This window comes from Ornithodoros turicata, chromosome 5, assembly GCF_037126465.1.
Source record: "Ornithodoros turicata isolate Travis chromosome 5, ASM3712646v1, whole genome shotgun sequence".
Taxonomy (NCBI): Eukaryota; Metazoa; Arthropoda; class Arachnida; order Ixodida; family Argasidae; genus Ornithodoros; species Ornithodoros turicata.
In genome coordinates, this window is record NC_088205.1 from 52,657,827 (window position 1) to 52,674,761 (window position 16,935).

The 16,935-nt window shown below is 49.5% G+C and overlaps 1 protein-coding gene and 1 long non-coding RNA gene across 3 annotated transcripts in view; one reads left to right on the top strand and one right to left on the bottom strand.

The window, feature by feature from the left end:
* Positions 1-16,935, bottom strand: part of LOC135396041 (uncharacterized) — a 534,032-nt gene that overhangs the window by 64,717 nt on the left and 452,380 nt on the right. For both annotated transcript variants that reach the window (XM_064627099.1, XM_064627098.1), the window contains 2 exons: positions 15,511-15,543; positions 15,403-15,438 (listed from right to left, as the gene is read on the bottom strand). In XM_064627099.1, coding sequence (XP_064483169.1) covers positions 15,403-15,438; positions 15,511-15,543 — 69 coding nt within the window. The remainder of the gene's footprint in view (positions 1-15,402; positions 15,439-15,510; positions 15,544-16,935) is intronic.
* Positions 3,244-3,910, top strand: LOC135396038 (uncharacterized). The gene is made up of 3 exons (XR_010423261.1): positions 3,244-3,340; positions 3,408-3,476; positions 3,543-3,910. It is a non-coding gene; the product is annotated as an uncharacterized LOC135396038 (long non-coding RNA).

The following is a 16,935-nucleotide window of genomic DNA, read 5'->3' on the forward strand; positions in this document are numbered from 1 at the left end:
GAGAGATTTCTTTTTTGCATGTTGCCTAGGATTCTCCAGCGAAATTTCCTGTTTCCGAGGATATTCCCCGCGAAGCAGAAGCGCACGCAACAGCGAGCGGCCAGCGACAGATCATACTTGCTGGCAGACAGACATCAAGACGGTGTCAGACATCAAAACGGTGGAGCAAAGTAGGACCGGGTTCTGTGTGGTTTTATTGCACATCATGTGGGCTCAAGGGGGTTGTGTAGGGGCCCACGTGTTATACGTTGTCTGCTTGGATTACAAAGGCTAATTTGTATAGTTCATTACTACTGCGTGTCTCATCTTTCCCCACACGATGTCTTGTCCTGCCCCGAGGGCCAGGGCAAGATTAGACAACCTGCACTTTTGAATTTCTTGCTCTGTAAGGTAAGCTGTCGTTGCACCATTAAGCTCACAATCATCATCATGTAAGGTAGGGTGGTCTATGTTGAAGACCGTTGGGCTATTTTGTTAATAGCAGAGTAATCGCCTAAATTGTACCATAATTCGTTAACTGAATCCCCAAAGTTTGAGAAATGATGTACAAATTGCTGTGGTGCTAAACCAGATATTATTTTGTACGAGCCAAAAATGACAGGCTACATATTTTCATCAACTTACCTCACCCCATGGGTAAGTTGAGGACATCAAAACAAATAAGTTGTGGACCCCATCAAAGTTGAGGACCCGGCATAAAAGTAATGCCGGGTTTAAATTTTGTCTTTTGTTTGGGCCAGCAGAAACGGTCAGGGATGAGTAGTGCACATGGAAACACAGGGCAGTGACACGGCATTATAACGGTGAGGTCACATTTTATTAGCCAAGGAGCAGAAATGAGAAAATTGCAAGTCAATGCTCGCGAAAGTTACGGATGGGACAAAAAAAAAAAGGCCCCTCTTACCTCGACCACTGCAAAACAGAGTCTCACGTTTTTCTAAAGAGCCACGTGCAGACCATCAACACGTTACCTCAAAGCCCAGACAACGGCTGTGCTCACCCTGCTGTCACAGACGAGAAAAAAAACTATTGCTAAGAAAATGCCACGCTAAAACCCAAACTGTCCTCAGTTTGCCCCCGTCTTGGAGTAGCCCCACTTTACCCTATTTGTTTTAGACCGGCTACATCCGTTCTGCATTTATAGGTCGGAAGCTCATGACTCCTCAGAATGTGCATATAGTTTTGTTTGTATGTTTTTTGAATACGTGAACAATACAAATTTCATATTGTATTGCAAATTTCTGTCTCATCTTGCTCCACCTTACCCTATATCGTGCGCATGGTTGTGTGTACGAATAGCTTACTCATAATTTCAACATAGGAAGAACTATTGCCACACTGGTGCACATATACGAAGCCATCTACCACACGAGTAAGTTTCCGTATCTTGCTCCCTTGCGCATGCGTCAGTGGGCTTGTAGAGTAATATTAACAAGTGTGAACCGATGAACGAAATGCATCCCCTGTTGCCGGAACCGCGAGAAACAGCTTTCGTCATGGCGAGACCGGCAATGATGGCGTGAGCGCTGGCAGAAATCGACTGGGCACCAACGATGTTATGTTTTTCGCAACGGACCCATTATTGCCACCCATTGAAGAAACACAAATGCCTAATCACAACGTGTACATTTAGCTCTCGGTGAGAAATCGACCTTGAGTGAACTTTCATATAATTTCTGTGTGGTCATCAGCATACCCTTCTGTTTAGATTTGTCAGGATTTCTGATAGCTGTATGTATTTCGAATTGATATGTGCCATTAAACCTTATATAATTTATTTTTCTCTGTTCTTGTCTGGTATTGTTGCCCTGGATGATTAGTATGGTTCGGCCAGGGAAAGGGAATACAACGTAAACGAACTCCACAAATATGAATGCGCCATGGATAATTATGCACTGTTTATTAGTCATACTGCTGGCGTGGTTTCTGACGTCATTTTATTTACAATCGTATAAGTCCGCGCAACGGATGAATAGCGCTTCTATATACGTCTCCATCATGGCGTCATTTTGAAGACGCAGGGCCTATGAGAGATATGCTAACGCTTTGGATATACTTTCTGTGTCAGTGCCCCGTCTTTAACGCCTACGGGAAAAGGCTTGAACTTCTTTGCCAGATTCCCTAGCGCTGGTTCATGAGGTGTGTTATGAGGTGTTTTCAGGTGGAATATTCACGTGACTCGTTTTATCCATGGCGTGACTGTGCTGTATACTGCGTAGGCGTGGTGCTTGTATGGGTTTCTGCTCATTAAACGTGTTGCTAGTCCAGCTTGCGTTTGTCTCCGTCTGTTCCTCTTGTCTGCGTCCTTACCGCTGGCTACCTTACACTTAGATATAAGTATGCCAACGGGCCCAACTTTTTACTCTTTGAGAAGCCTCCGATAATTGTCAATTTGTTATTCCGTTCTAAAGCATTCACCCTGAGAAATGTGAAGTTGAAAATCGTTACAATTGCGAAAATATTATTAACTACAGCTTGAGCGGTGGCTGCTACGACCCGCCTGCGAGGTGAACTGCCCGACGTCATACACAGGGCACGTTCCCGATTCGCGGACAATCTTTTGCGAGCAAATTGCAAAATTTACAAGCAAGCTTGCAACGAAAAAATGACTAGGAAAAAATGGCGTTCCCCCGAAATGACCTCCTATTTTGTTCTTAACTGGTGTTCCCTTCGCTTCTGTTTGTATATAATTCTTGTTTTGTGAAGCAAAATTTTCAGCTGTGTTTGAGACTTCGTGTTGTGTCTGTCCCTTCGTGTTCCCTAGGCTCGGGGTTTTTACATTATGCATCAAGCTTGCAACCTTCGCCATGAAATACGTTTTAATTCGACCAGGAGCTAAGATCGTATGTAACCGTTAAAACAGATTTCTACCAGAGCTGCTGCGTACGGAACGCTTCCTACACTCTAAAATCTGTACCTGTTACGTACACGACGAAATAACGGGTTCGTAAGAAACAGAGGGTTCATAGACGGTGCGCCATCGAGAACCGTCTCATTCATGAGGTTCGGGCTGCAGCGTGTATAGTTTTAAGTGGTACATAGCGGGTTTGTGAAGTTTCCGACAGCTTGAACCGCCTAACAGCGCCGTGAACCCCCTGTGAACCTTCTCCTCTCGGCCACGAAAAAGAAAGAAAATAAAAAACAAGCCGATGTGTGTACCTCATGAACTTCTCCTCAACGGAAGGCAATCTTTTGCTTTAGGACGCTGTTGGCAGTGTTCCAGACAGCCGCTCGCCTGCGCCCGTGTTTTGCCATTTCGTTGTGCCTGGGCGGTCTGAATTATGTTGTTATACGCGTTTCATATTTCCAGACTGCAACGTGCTTACGTGGAATAGCACCGGTATGTACTTGGACATCTTGTCATTTGCTACATACTACACCCTCACCATGGAATTTTTTTGTCGCAGGGATCAAGGGAAACGATGTAGCCTCCGTTGGTTTCCAGACTGCAATGTACTTGTGAAGAAAGGCCGTTGGTATGTTGCTACATCTTTTTTACTCGTTCCTCGCTACACGGTCACCATTCATATTCTTTATCGCAGGAATCAATGGAAAGGATGCGGTCTTCGTTGGGTGCAAGTACCACTGTTTAGGGTTAGTCTTAGGCAACAGCTGTTTTGAAACGCCGATAAAGCCCTGTAGGTTATGGTGTCTGGCATCAGGAGGAGCTTGGTAGACGAAATGCAGATAACAGATGAGCGTGGAAGTCTATCTCCGAGAGGCGAGTTTTCTGATCGCACTTGTTTGTCTCTCCCATATAGATACTTATAAACGGTCACTCCGTCGTTCGTTCTGCTAGGTTGAATATGCAGGTAATTGGTTAGCTCGTTACTCGAGCTTTGTGTCATGTACGCACATAGATGTGAACACTGCCTCATTGCTTGCTTTGAGAAAAATAAACGTTTCGAAATAATTCGTTTGCTTTGTTTTCGTGTCTTTATGGCGCCGGGGCGCCGACGGTTGAAAATTCAACGAGAGGGGAGGGAAAGGGTAACTTCTGGAACACCTCCAAAATGAGAGGGTTGTCTGTACCTCTTGACCTTAACGAGTTTGTGGTACCTTCTAAATCAGGGGTTACATTATTGCAATTTTTTACCCTCTGAATACGCGGTAGCCAGACGGTACCAGATTTAGAGTGTACAAGCTGTGTGCGTCGCATAATCTCTTCCTCCAACGCTCACAATTTGCATTTCGCCATATTTCTGCTGATTTTGACTTTAGATATACGACATCGTTGTTGTCCAAACCGTAACCATGTACCAATGTGGTCCCGTGGAATATGTGCTCCCGGTGGCCCATAATTGGCAGAGAAGACTGGACGTTGACGACGTAAGCCCGCTTCGAAGGGACGCATCTGGCGGTCACACAGCGCTAGTTTTGCGTGGTAGCTGCACCCCGTTGCACTGATTACGGTGAAAAGTCGATGTGTGTATGTATAGTGAGGGATCATGAAAACCTTTTCCGACAGAGTACTCGGAAATCGCAAAAATCATTTCATTGTCCCTTTAAATACATGCCAGAGAGAGCTTCACTTCTGCAATAGGTTATTATTAAGACCACTAGTGCGGAATCCTTCGTTTGGCACGGAGTTTAGCGGAATCCCTTAATCTGCGCGAATTTTCACGACGTTTTGCACGGAATTCATTCTGATTCATTTGAAGGACGCGATTGGCGCGGCATTGATGTCTACTATGACATGCAGCGTCTTGGAAGAAACATTGCGCGCTCGCGCAAAAGAGCACCAGCTCCCGTAGCTCAGTGGTTAGCATGCTGAGCATGTCACGTCTAGACTGGGAGGTACCTGGGTTAGAATCCCGGTGCCGGCTGTGCTGTCTGGGGGTTTTCTTCAGACGCTTTCAGACATATGTCGGCACACTTCTCTTAGAAGTCGTGACGTTGCCCACTTCCTGCCGACAACGGCGACCCCTTTCACCACCACCGCGCACGTCTGCACACGCCAACCTGCTCCAAGGCACACGTGACCCTTCGACATACTGTATTTACTCGCATATTTTGCGGCAACGCATAATTTGCGCTCCCCTAGTTGAGCGCTAAAAATGAAAAAAAAATAATAATAATAATGTTCGCACCCGTGTTTTCGCGCTCAACGCCGTCGGTGCTATCAAAGTTACTACGGTGCTTGTGTTTGATTTTTGCATACTTCCGCGTGATGGTGCACTGACGCGATCGACGATACTGTCACTCGAACAAAACGTGGAAAAAGCGCTGGACAAACACGCTATGACAAAACCTGACTGCACAACATGACAAAGTTGGCAAACACAGCGTGCTTTCGGGTGTCGTCAAGTGCTATGAAAGGCGTCTCCCAAGAGCCTCCCGACGTGTTTCGCCGGTATATGAACAGTAGTGGCCCGACATTTTCCCTCCCTTGGGCATGTTCTTCCCGACCGTTATTACGTGCCTTTTTAATAGGCATAATTGTTATGCTCATAAGGGTGTTTGCTAGTCACTGTATGCTGTTTCACGGCTCTAAAGGTGTAAAAAGTTTTGTATGGCATGAAAATCAGACTAAATTGCAATGGTGTACTGGGCCGAGCAAGTCTGGCTGCGCTGTCTGCAGAAGTTCTGTTCTATTGGCCGATTGGGAGCCGAGTCTGAGTCTTCCAATGGAAGTTTTTGCGCGGCACTGGGGCCAAGTCCGCCCTACGGAGCAACGCCGACTTCTCCGCCAAAATCGGCAGTGGTATGTGCTTCCGGCACTTTTGGTTCTTGCCGCCTACGGTTTCGCTAACATGGCGGAACCTTCCGCTGCAGGTGCTGCACCCATGCCCGCTAGTATTTATCTTCGTATACTGGCACCTTTGCTTCTCGATGAGAGCCCGAACAAACGAGCCACGTGGAGCTCAGGCTCAACATGTGGAAGATCGGATGATGAAACTGTCTTTTACAAACGTGCATTTCATGCGATGTTTCGAGTGCCCCTGAAGGGACCAAAATATGCCGGTTACTTCAAAAATGTCGCTCACGAGTACAGCGATGGAGAGATACTCGGCAACATTCAACGCACATCGAGGGAATTTGAATTTTTCTACAGGTGTTTGCAAAGTACACTCTAAAACCGAAATTCAGCACGCTGTGCATCAACCATTGCCACGAATGATAGGGTTATAACTTGTGATTCGAAGAGAGGGGGGGGGGGGCGTACGCCTTTTTGTGGAATTTTGGATATATGAAAATTGCCACAAAAAGACTTTCGCCCCGCCCCCCCTCTGTCTTCCCATCACAAACGATAGCCCTATCATTCGTGGCAATGGTTGGCGCACAATGTGTTATGCGGTGAAGTTCTGTTTTCAGAATGTAGTGCCGAAAGCACTTCCGGCTGTTGGACTGGTCGGTGCGTGCGCTCCCTCATCACCCCCGCTTGCTCTCGCGTGTGCTTGAATGTTGCAATCGCAGATCCACATCGTGTGCGGTTGGCCAGAGCGGGACGGTGCGGGGTGATGCGGCGGAGTCGACTGTGTAGCAGCACTAGCTGCACCACCATCGCCATTGGCCACATGACCCTTTTCTGGCCTGCCACCTCGCGCTTGCGAGATGCGAGCTAGTTTTAGTTCTTCCACTCGAGCCACCCGCCAGAGCGGTCATTAAAATAGTCTGGTCCGACTTGCCGCCTCTTGTCTCCTGGCCTCACTCAACTCGCGACAACTGGTGACCCGGACGTGATGGCCACTGGACCCCCTTCCGCTACTGGCTCTCTCCCAGGACAAGCAGGCCAGTTTCCGCCAGTCCAGCAAGTCCCAGGACCTCAGCAACAGAACGTTGCGATGCCCCTATTGCGGCGCCCCTTTTGCCCCCACCTCAAGTTTCCGCCGTCGCTCTCAAGCTGCCGACGTTTTGGGCCGCCGATCCCGTCATATGGTTCGGGCAAGCTGAGGCGCAATTCGCCTTTCGTCGCATCAGTGACCAACTGACGAAGTTCTACCACGTCGTTGCCGCACTTTCCCCTACTGATGCTTCCGAGGTGCGCGACTTGGTTGCCTCCCCACCGACACAGTCACCTTATGACGTGCTCAAGACTGAATTAATTCGCCGGACGTCTATGTCGGAGCAAAAGCGATTCCAGCGCCTGCTGACCGAAGAAGAACTCGGAGATCGCGCGCCTTCTCAGCTCTTACGGCGTATGCGCCAACTGCTCGGCGACCGCCCGACAGCGCCGTAATCGACGATTCCCTGCTCCGCCAACTCTTCCTCCAGCGGTTGCCGGCCAATGTCTGCATGGTTTTAGCCGCTGCTGGCGCCATGAGCCTGAACGACCTGGCCAACCTTGCCGACAAGGTCATGGAAATGGCACCACCGCAGATAGCAGCTGTTGCCTCGCACCCCCCTTTTCCGCCTACGGCTACTTGTTCCAGCTCGCCGCAAGCAGTGGACATTTCTCAGCTCGCGGAACAGATATCCAACCTGCAGCTGGAGGTCGCAGCCCTCCGCCGCTGCAGTCCTTCTCCGTCTCCACGCCGATCCCGCTTCGCGCATCGACGTTCCCCATCTCCAGCTGGGATTTGCTGGTATCATCGCCGTTTCCGCAGCAAGGCTCGCAACTGTATACCACCATGCACCTTCCAGGGAAACCCCCGAGCCAGTCACTAGAGATGGCGGCTGGTGACTCTGGCACTCGTCCTTCCCGCCTCTTCTTTGTTCTTGACAACAATTCCGGACTAAAGTTTCTTGTTGATACCGGTGCTGACGTCAGTGTGCTTCCGTGCTCTCTTTTTCGTTCACCACGCAAGCCAACGTCCCACACCCTGCAAGCTGTTAATTCCAAGCCGATTGCGACGTACGGAGAGCATTCTCTCACTCTCAACTTGGGCCTCCGTCGCTCCTTCGCGTGGGTTTTCCTTGTGGCTGACTTGCAGTACCCTATTCTGGGAGCAGACTTTCTGAGCCATTTCGGTCTTATGGTGAACATGAAAAAACGCTTGCTCTGAGATGCGGAAACCCGGTTTCGCGTCAACGGCATTCCCTGTCGTCATTCACTGTGCAGCCGCATCGCCCGCTTCAAGGCTGGAAACTGTCCATACTCCGCCATCCTGCAGGAGTTCCCATCTCTCTTGAAGCCATGTAACACCGAGCGGCCTGTGATGCACACGGTGACTCACCACGTTGTCACTACAGGTCCACCCGTGCATGCCCGTCCTCGTCGCCTGGTCCCCGAGCGCCTCACCATTGCGAAAAAAGAATTCGAACACATGCTCCAGCTTGGAATCGTACGGCCTTCTTCCAGCAGTTGGTCATCAGCCTTGCACATGGTGCCGAAGAAGACCGGAGATTGGAGGCCGTGCGGCGACTACAGAGCCCTTAATGAGGTTACTGTGCCAGATCGCTATCCCATCCCGCATGTTCACGATTTCGCTTCCAATCTCCACGGCATGACCATGTTCTCCAAGGTCGATTTGGTAAAAGCTTACCATCAGATTCCAGTAGAACCCTCCGACGTTTCCAAGACTGCCATCGTTACACCATTCGGCATGTTCGAATATCTCAGGATGCCCTTTGGTCTGCGAAACGCCGCCCAGACCCTCCAACGTTTTATGGATCAAGTGCTGCGCGGCCTTCCCTTTGCGTTTGCCTACATAGATGACATCCTCGTTGCCAGCGGGTCCCCCGAGGAGCAGGAAGACCACCTTCGCGCGCTTTTCCAGCGTCTCCAAGAGTTTGGCATTGTTGTGAACGCTGCAAAATGCGAGTTCGGCAAGCCATCGCTGGAGTTCCTCGGGCACCTAATCAGCGGTGACGGCAGCCGCCCTCTCGACCACAAAGTTCTTGCCATACGCAACTTCCCAACGCCAACATCACTGCGTAAGCTGCGAGAGTTTTTGGGAATGGTGAACTTTTATCGACGATTTATTCCCGGCTGTGCGTGCATTTTGCGACCTCTGACCGACATGCTCCGCGGCACGCCATCTTCAACGCCGTTTTCGTGGACGGAAGAAGCGAACACCGCTTTCCTTGCTGCCAGGCAAGCCCTGGCAGACGCTGCTGTCCTCGTCTACTCGAAACATTGCGCGCCAACTAACATCATGGTTGACGCCTCTGACCATGCTGTTGGCGGTGTCTTACAGCAGTTTATCGACGGGCAGTGGAGACCTTTGTCCTTCTTCTCACAGAAGCTCTCTCCAGTGCAGTCCCGCTACAGCGCGTTTGGCCGTGAGCTGCTCGCTGCCTATTTAGCCATCCGCCACTTCCGGTATTTCATCGAAGGAAGAACGTTCTACATCCTGTCAGACCACAAGCCTTTGACTTACGCGTTCCTCTCCAAGGCTGCCGACAGTTACACTCCCCGTGAAGCCCGGCAGCTGGCCTTCATAAGTGAGTTCACCGTCGACATTCGCCACGTGAACGGAACCGACAACCCTGTAGCCGATGCTCTGTCCAGGATGCACGTCGATGCTGTCACCTTTCCGAAGTTGACGATGGACTATTCCAAGATCGCCGAGGCGCAGCAGTCAGACGAAGAGCTTCGGAAACTGCGAGATTCTGCCACCACTCTTTCTCTCGAAGAGGTGCCTCTGCCCGGATCGCTCCTCAAGTTAACTTGCGACATCTCCACGGGCAGACCCAGGCCGTTCATTCCGCAAGTTTTCCGTCGCCTTGTCTTTGATAGCGTGCATGCTCTAGCCCACCCTGGTATCCGCGCCACGCAGAAGCTGCTCACCACCCGCTTTCTATGGCCATCGATGAACGCCGACGTTCGGGCATGGACCCACGCTTGCCTCGTCTGCCAACGTGTGAAAGTCAACCGGCACAACAAGGCACCTTTAGCAGCCTTCCCGCTCCCTGACGCCCGATTTTCGCACGTGCACATCGATCTGGTGGGCCCGCTTCCTCCGTCGCATGGTCATTCATACCTGTTAACATGCATTGACAGATTTACGAGGTGGCCAGAAGCAATTGCCATCGCCGATTCCACCGCCGAGACCGTTGCCGAAGCCTTTTTGCACGGCTGGATAGCCCTTTTGGTGTGCCTGCTACCCTTACCACAGATCGCGGTCGCCAGTTTGAAGCCAGGCTGTTCACACAGCTCTTGGAGACCCTCGGCACACGTCGGATACGAACCATCTCATATCACCCCCAAGCAAACGGGCTCGTTGAGCCTTTTCACCGACACCTTAAGGCCTCCCTCTCCTGCGCGCGTGAGCGTACCCAGTGGTTCGCCGCTCTTCCTACAGTGCTGCTCGGTATTGGGACGGCCCTCAAGCAAGACATCGGCGCCTCCAGCGCAGAACTCGTCTACGGGACGTCACTGCGTTTGCCGTCAGAATTCTTCCATCCTGTGCGTTCCGAAGCAGCCGAGCCATCGTCATTCCTTCGCCAACTCCGTTTAACAATGTCCGAGCTCTGCCCTTCCCCAACCCGACGACGCCTTTGTAGCCATCCCTTCATCAGCCCCGAGCTTGAAAGCTGTACACATGTTTTTGTTCGCTGGGATGCCGTTCGTAAGCCTCTCCAGCCTCATTTCGACGGCCCCTTTCAAGTTCTCCACCGATACGCCAAGTTCTACCGTGTACAGCTTAATGGCCGCGAGGACAACATTTCCATCGATAGGCTGCAGCCCGCTCACCTAGACCCCTCATCTCTGGCGCATTTCACCCAGCCGGAAGTTTCTTCCGACTCTTTGAACGAGCCTTCCGCACAGCATGAGAATCGAGCCGCCCTCTCAGTTGCATCTCGACCTTTCCCAGTGCGCTCAGCTTCCAGCAAGCACATATCGTGGGATCTGCACCGCACTGTCCAGCCTGCAGCTTCAGGATCATCTTTCTCCAGGGGAGGGAGGATGATGTAGCAGCACTAGCTGCACCACCATCGCCATTGGCCACATGACCCTTTTCTGGCCTGCCACCTCGCGCTTGCGAGATGCGAGCTAGTTTTCGTTCCTCCATTCGAGCCACCCGCCAGAGCGGTCATGAAAATAGTCTCGTCCGACTTGCCGCCTCTTGTCTCCTGGCCTCACTCAACTCGCGACAACTGACTGCTCCAAATTTGCCATTGGGATTCAACATAACTAAGCACGAAGTAGCGGTAAGAAGTGTCACGATAAGTGGGAACTTCTACTGCATTGTAATCAATCCACATGTCCCCTAGGGATTGTCCTCCCCTTGACGCATAATTCGCACACACCGAGATAAAAGCAGAGATGAATGGTGGCATACGTCGCTCACACAATACACAATGAGGCAATACACCATGTGACGCCTAATGACTTTCGTTAGATCCTCGAAGAATCTTGTATTTGGAGGCTACTCCATTCTACCATCCATTCTACGTATTCTACGTCCATTCTACGTATTATGAGTGTAGCAATCGCATTACATAACAAACGTTATCCCTAAAAAACTTTGTTTGACATTCGCTAATTGCCCGATAGGGAAAATGCTTGTCCACCTTTTGTGGTATTCGATTTACCTTGTTGTTAGTGTGCGTGCCGCTATATACATCTGTGTATGATGTGCGATATACTACTTCCTAATTGCGAAACGAACATTCGTATTTGTCAGGGAGTCCCCCATCTGCTACCGATCAGCGAGTTCATGTCCTTACTAGATATATAAATATGAGGGGAGAAGACAACCTTCATAGTAGAGTATCAATAAATGAATGATTTATTTGTCGCGCAGGCCGTGGTTCGGCACCGGCGCACGACGGTGGCGCGTGACGATGGCGGCAGGTCCCCTACACATATACGAGGGTGGTTTCATAAGTTTCTGGCCCGACCAACTTTTAATAGTCATAGAGACGAAACAAGTGTATCACTTTTCGACATAGTCACCCTCAACTTCGATGCACTTTTGACACCTTTCAACCAGCATTCTTATACCCTTGAAAAAATAGTCCGAAGTTTTGTTCGCAAAATGCTGGAAAACTGCCTCTTGCACCTCACTGTCGTTTTGAAATCTTCGTCCTCTGAGATCCCTCTTCAAGCTTGAGAACAGGAAGTAGTCACTCGGTGCCAAGTCTGGACTGTAGGTGGGTGATGGATTCCTTCGAAGCCGCACTCCTTCCGTGCAGCCTTGGCCACAGAAGCTGCGTGGACAGGGGCATTGTCCTGGAGCAACCGGACACCTCAACTCAACCTGCCGCGCCTCTTTTCCTTGATGGCGTCTCGCAGTCGGTGCAGGAGTGAAGCATAATAAGTCACATTCACTGTGGTGTTCCTGTCTTTGAAGTCGATGAGGAGGATCCCGTGACAATCCGAAAATATTGTTGCCATGATCTTCTTCGTGGATTGTGTGACCTTGGCTTTTCTTGGGGGTGCTTCTCCTGGTTTGCGCCATTCCATCGACTCCTTTTTCGAACGGGGATCATAGTAGAGCACCATAGGATCTCATCCCCTGTGACAATTGACTTCAATATTTCTTCTTCGTTCTCTTGACAGAGCTCCAAAACCTCTTTGGCACAGACGACGCGCTGTTGCTTTTGAACTGACGAGAGAAGTCGTGGCACCCATCTGGCACTGACCTTTTTCATGTGAAGACGCTCGCCGATGATGCGAAAAACGGTTGTTTTGGAAAGCACCAGCCTTTCTGAGATTTCCTTCACCTTCAGATGCCTGTCGCAAAGCACTTCCTCCTCGACAAGAGACAAATTTGCTTGTGTCACCACTTCCACTGGACCACCATCGCGTGGATCATCTTCAATGGACTCTCGCCCCAGTCGAAACTGCTTAGCCCAGTCTTGTACCGTTGTGTACGACGCAGAGGCTTCCCTGTACACGTTGTCCAGTCCCGCTTTAATTTCTTTAGGCGAAAGTCCATCTTTTATCAAGAAGTTTATCACAGCGCGGTACTCGATTTTTTCCATTTTAACTGAAGTGCACCCTAGCTGTTTGAAATGCAACTCTCCAAACGACAAAAGTATGGAGAGGGTTGAAGGTGGTGCTCCGGCCCTCCAACAGATGGCGCCACGCGTCCTTAATCACATTTTCAAATTCGCGCGTATTTTCTACCTCGGGCCGGAAACTTATAGAACCACCCTCGTATGGCTGGCGGCAGATTGAGATAGAACAGTTCCGTCCCGCTGTTCTATCTCATCCGCGTCTACCATATCTCAATGCATGCACTTTGGCCATACCTTTTACCTTTAGACTCGGCTTCTTGATACATTCAGCTGTCATGTGCAATTGGATAACATTACACTCTAAATCCTGTGACGGACACGTGGACACGGACACAAAATATTTCCGCAGAAAGTGCAGCCGGTACCATCTGGAAACAGCCGTAACAGTTCTCGAATAGCAAGCACAGGGCTCCGTATCGACAAGTTTCAGCAGGTACAAAGCCGGCCGTCACTTCGGCATTAGGCGGCTTTGTGCCTCTTCGATAATTTCTGTGCACGCTGAACAATATGTGTGCTTCATAAGCTGTGTACTCGTGTTCCCTTTGAATCATTCGTGTGCGCGCTGAATATGTGTTCGAGCGTACTACGTTCTTCCGCGACTTTGAGGAATGAGGAATGGGATCGCGCATTCTTTCGCAGTGCTTCCCCTGCATTCATGCCTTTCCGCCCGTTATCTGCGCTGCAACCTCGTCGTTGACAAGAATGACGACCGTGCCTTTCCAGTACTGCTTAACAGTACAGTTACAGTACTGCTTAAGTAGAAGAGAGGTAGGTCAACCCAACTGTGAAGCATCGTACTAGCACGACGTTTTACTTGTATTTAGCCATTGAAGTGTGTTGTGTTGACTTTGGTGGATACACTAAAAGTGGCGGCAGGAGAGGATCAGGTACATGGGTGAAGCCACGGTGTACATTACAAGCCGGGACGGATCCAGACCCTCGGTTTGAGGGGTGGCTGAGTTATTTGTCAAGCGCGTAGTGGGGGAGGGGAGAGTGAGGGAAATCCAATGTATAAACTGACGCTTGGGGGCGATTGCCCCCCTCCTGGATCCGCCACTGATTACAAGTGACGCTAACTGCATTCTTTCATTCCAAATGACCGTGGGACTGTATCGATTGCAAGGACGTCAGTTGCAAGCTGGTGTACTGTACCAGCTTTCACTTTGGAAGGCTACCACCCTGATATTAACTTCGGTTTCTTTGCACATCTGTCTCACGGTATGTCTCAACGGTGACACATGCGTGTGCAAAGTTGGCTGCTTCTCACATCGAAAAGTGTCTGGTGCCAATTCCTTGCACAATCGTTTGTCGGCCGTCTTGATTGAGCTTTGCAGTGACTGCCTGTTCGAAGATTCGAGGACCGCCTGGTGCATTGGATGAATTGTGTGTCCGTGCGAAGTGTGTTCCATATGTGTGCGTCGGAGTTAAGTGAACCGTGTGTGCTTTCCATTCGGCAAACTATGATGTGCTGGATGCCAATTTAAAGGTTTGTAAACGCCAATCAAGTTAAATGTTACCTGTTCGATGACCTTGGTGCGTTTTCTTTATTTTTGTTACTGTTTATTTTTTGCGAAGCGTGGAGGCCATCACTGTGTGGCGGAACTCGACAGGCACAATGTATCTCGTGTATTAGGGGGTACGAGTAACCCCTCAAAACGTCCGGTACATTGTGGCTCCTGGCGTGAACAGGGATGCTGTACCAGTTCCTTCAAGGAGCACGGAGCACATACAGCTTTCGCAGGCACCGTAGGCCTCTTGAAGTCATCTGGCGCATCCTTTTTTTTTTTAATGTACCAGTTGATGTGATGGCACGTATCAGTCACTGGATTTAGAGTGTAGGGACGTTGAAGAGGAAACCTTAGTGGGCGTGTTGGCAGTTGAGCAATGGCAAAACAATGTAATACGGTGGCAGCTACGTAACTATATACTGCAGTATGCTATGGCATGACACGGGCTGTTTATTACTGATGGCCGTTTTGAGGATGCATCACAGGCTTCCTCAACATGCGTGACTTTGACCTCGGTTCTTGTAATCGAGTTCGTTCTGGTGGAAGGACTGATGCCCTTGTTGTTCAAGATGAATACATGCATTTGTCTTTTCATATGTCCCTACGTGGTTAGCTGACTATCGTTGCTTCTTTCCTGGATGGGGACTTCTATACTAGTGTTTTAACTGACGACATCGACTAAGTCGGGGAGGTATTTCAATGTTAGAAAGGCATCACCCTTTGGCTGACCTATGGCAAACTGCTGGAGTGACATATATGGTAGAAGTATGGGGCGAGACCGTTTGCGCGGTACTTCCAGTGGCGGATACAAGGGCTGTTGTGCGGTCGCCTCTTCCCCAAGCTAGTTCCCCACTCCCCTCTCCACTTAATCGCTCCAGCAAATTACTCCAGCCCGCAAAGTGAGGGTCTGGATCCGCCCCTGGGCACTTCTTGCATAAGCAAGTGGCCCTATGACGGATGTCCCACTGACTGAAGCATATGCAGCCTACAGCGCTGCACAATCAGATTATTGAGCGACCACAGCGTTGGCAATTCAACTTACCTTCACAACAATCCAGAATAAATCTTTCATGGCGGCCTAGAATATTACCATACATAGTCGCATGGGATTAGACTCCTCGAGAAAAGTAAAAAGTAGCTTTATATTTACCTTCTTGTTTTGCGAAGTAAAGACCTCCTTGACCTGAAAATGAGGCATCCTGCAATGTACTAACTTTCATATGCCTTTGTGAGGGAGGTCTTGTAACCGAAATCCCTGACGATGAAAGATCAGAGGCTAGCTCCTATTGCGATCGTGACGATTTTTATAAGCTTTCTACATTGCACTATATGTTTTATGGTCTGATTGGGGACCTTTAAAACGTTCCGATAGGTTAACCCAGATAAACGTCAAAGACTGCTTTTCGCACGGATTTGAGCCTACATTGAACGTTTCACAACAAACAGGGTAATAGAATAGCAAAAAACCGTGGATACCGAGACTCGTACAGCTCTGACATCACAGCCTATGCCACGTTCGCCGCCGCCAGTGTGGTAGTCCATAAGAGGTCACATGTTTACGGCAACCAATAGCAACTCAGAAGTCTCTGACGGCTGCGCTTGCTCAGGAGCGTGTTCGAGGTCTCGTATCTTGTTAAGTGTGACAATAAGAAGAATAATTCTTTCTTCGTCAGTATTCTGGTCTGCAATGCCATGCGCCCATGATGTAATGAACCAAGTGAATGAAAGTGTCCCAAGCCCTTGAAGGGCTACCCACATGAAGTGACGTGTGGAGTGATAATCGCGTAGCGCAGCCCATCCTTTCTCGCCCGAGGTGCCACTCGCGTTGTTTGTCCCGGGACATTGCGTGCGACACTCCTTGCTCCGTCTTCCTGCATTTTTTTACCCCAGTCGAGATAGAAGAACACACACTATAAGACACTTATTAAGTTACTCGCCATTGAAGGAAGATGAACGCTCATGGCCAGTCATTATTATCGTTCATAGCGTCCGGTGGCAAGTACTGCCCGCATGCATTTTCCTGTTTTTATATTGTATTTTCAAGACTACAAGAAAAGCCCTTACAGTCTCTGAGATGCGGGTACTCTGAATTGAAACGCGACAAAGCAAAAAAAGAAAAAGAGCAGAAAATCAGAGTAAAGCGCAACATGTAAGGGTAGTTTGAAAGAGACTAAGTTACACGGGTGCTTGTGTTCAGGTATCCTATGCTCTTGACTCTAATCGACGACTTGCAGTGACTGAGGCTACAGCAAGGAGTGTAGCCGTTAAAATGTAGTCCTGGACGGGTGCTGACTGTGTAAAGCGACGCAGTAACCTTTTAGGGCTATAGTACAGCTTTTCCTGCAGCCATTTCTTATGTGGCAAATACGTGTACTCGTTATCGACAGACACTGTGCGTAGCGAGAAAATGTCATTTAATTCTGAAAAGCACTGAACTGCAGAACCACAACCATCAATGTTTTTCACACGTTACCATAGTTTTGCATTCGTTTCACACGGTGATTCAGCTAGTTTTGTGAATAAGCCCGACAGTTACCCAAATGACGACGTTTGGTTATCGAAATGCAACGCATTA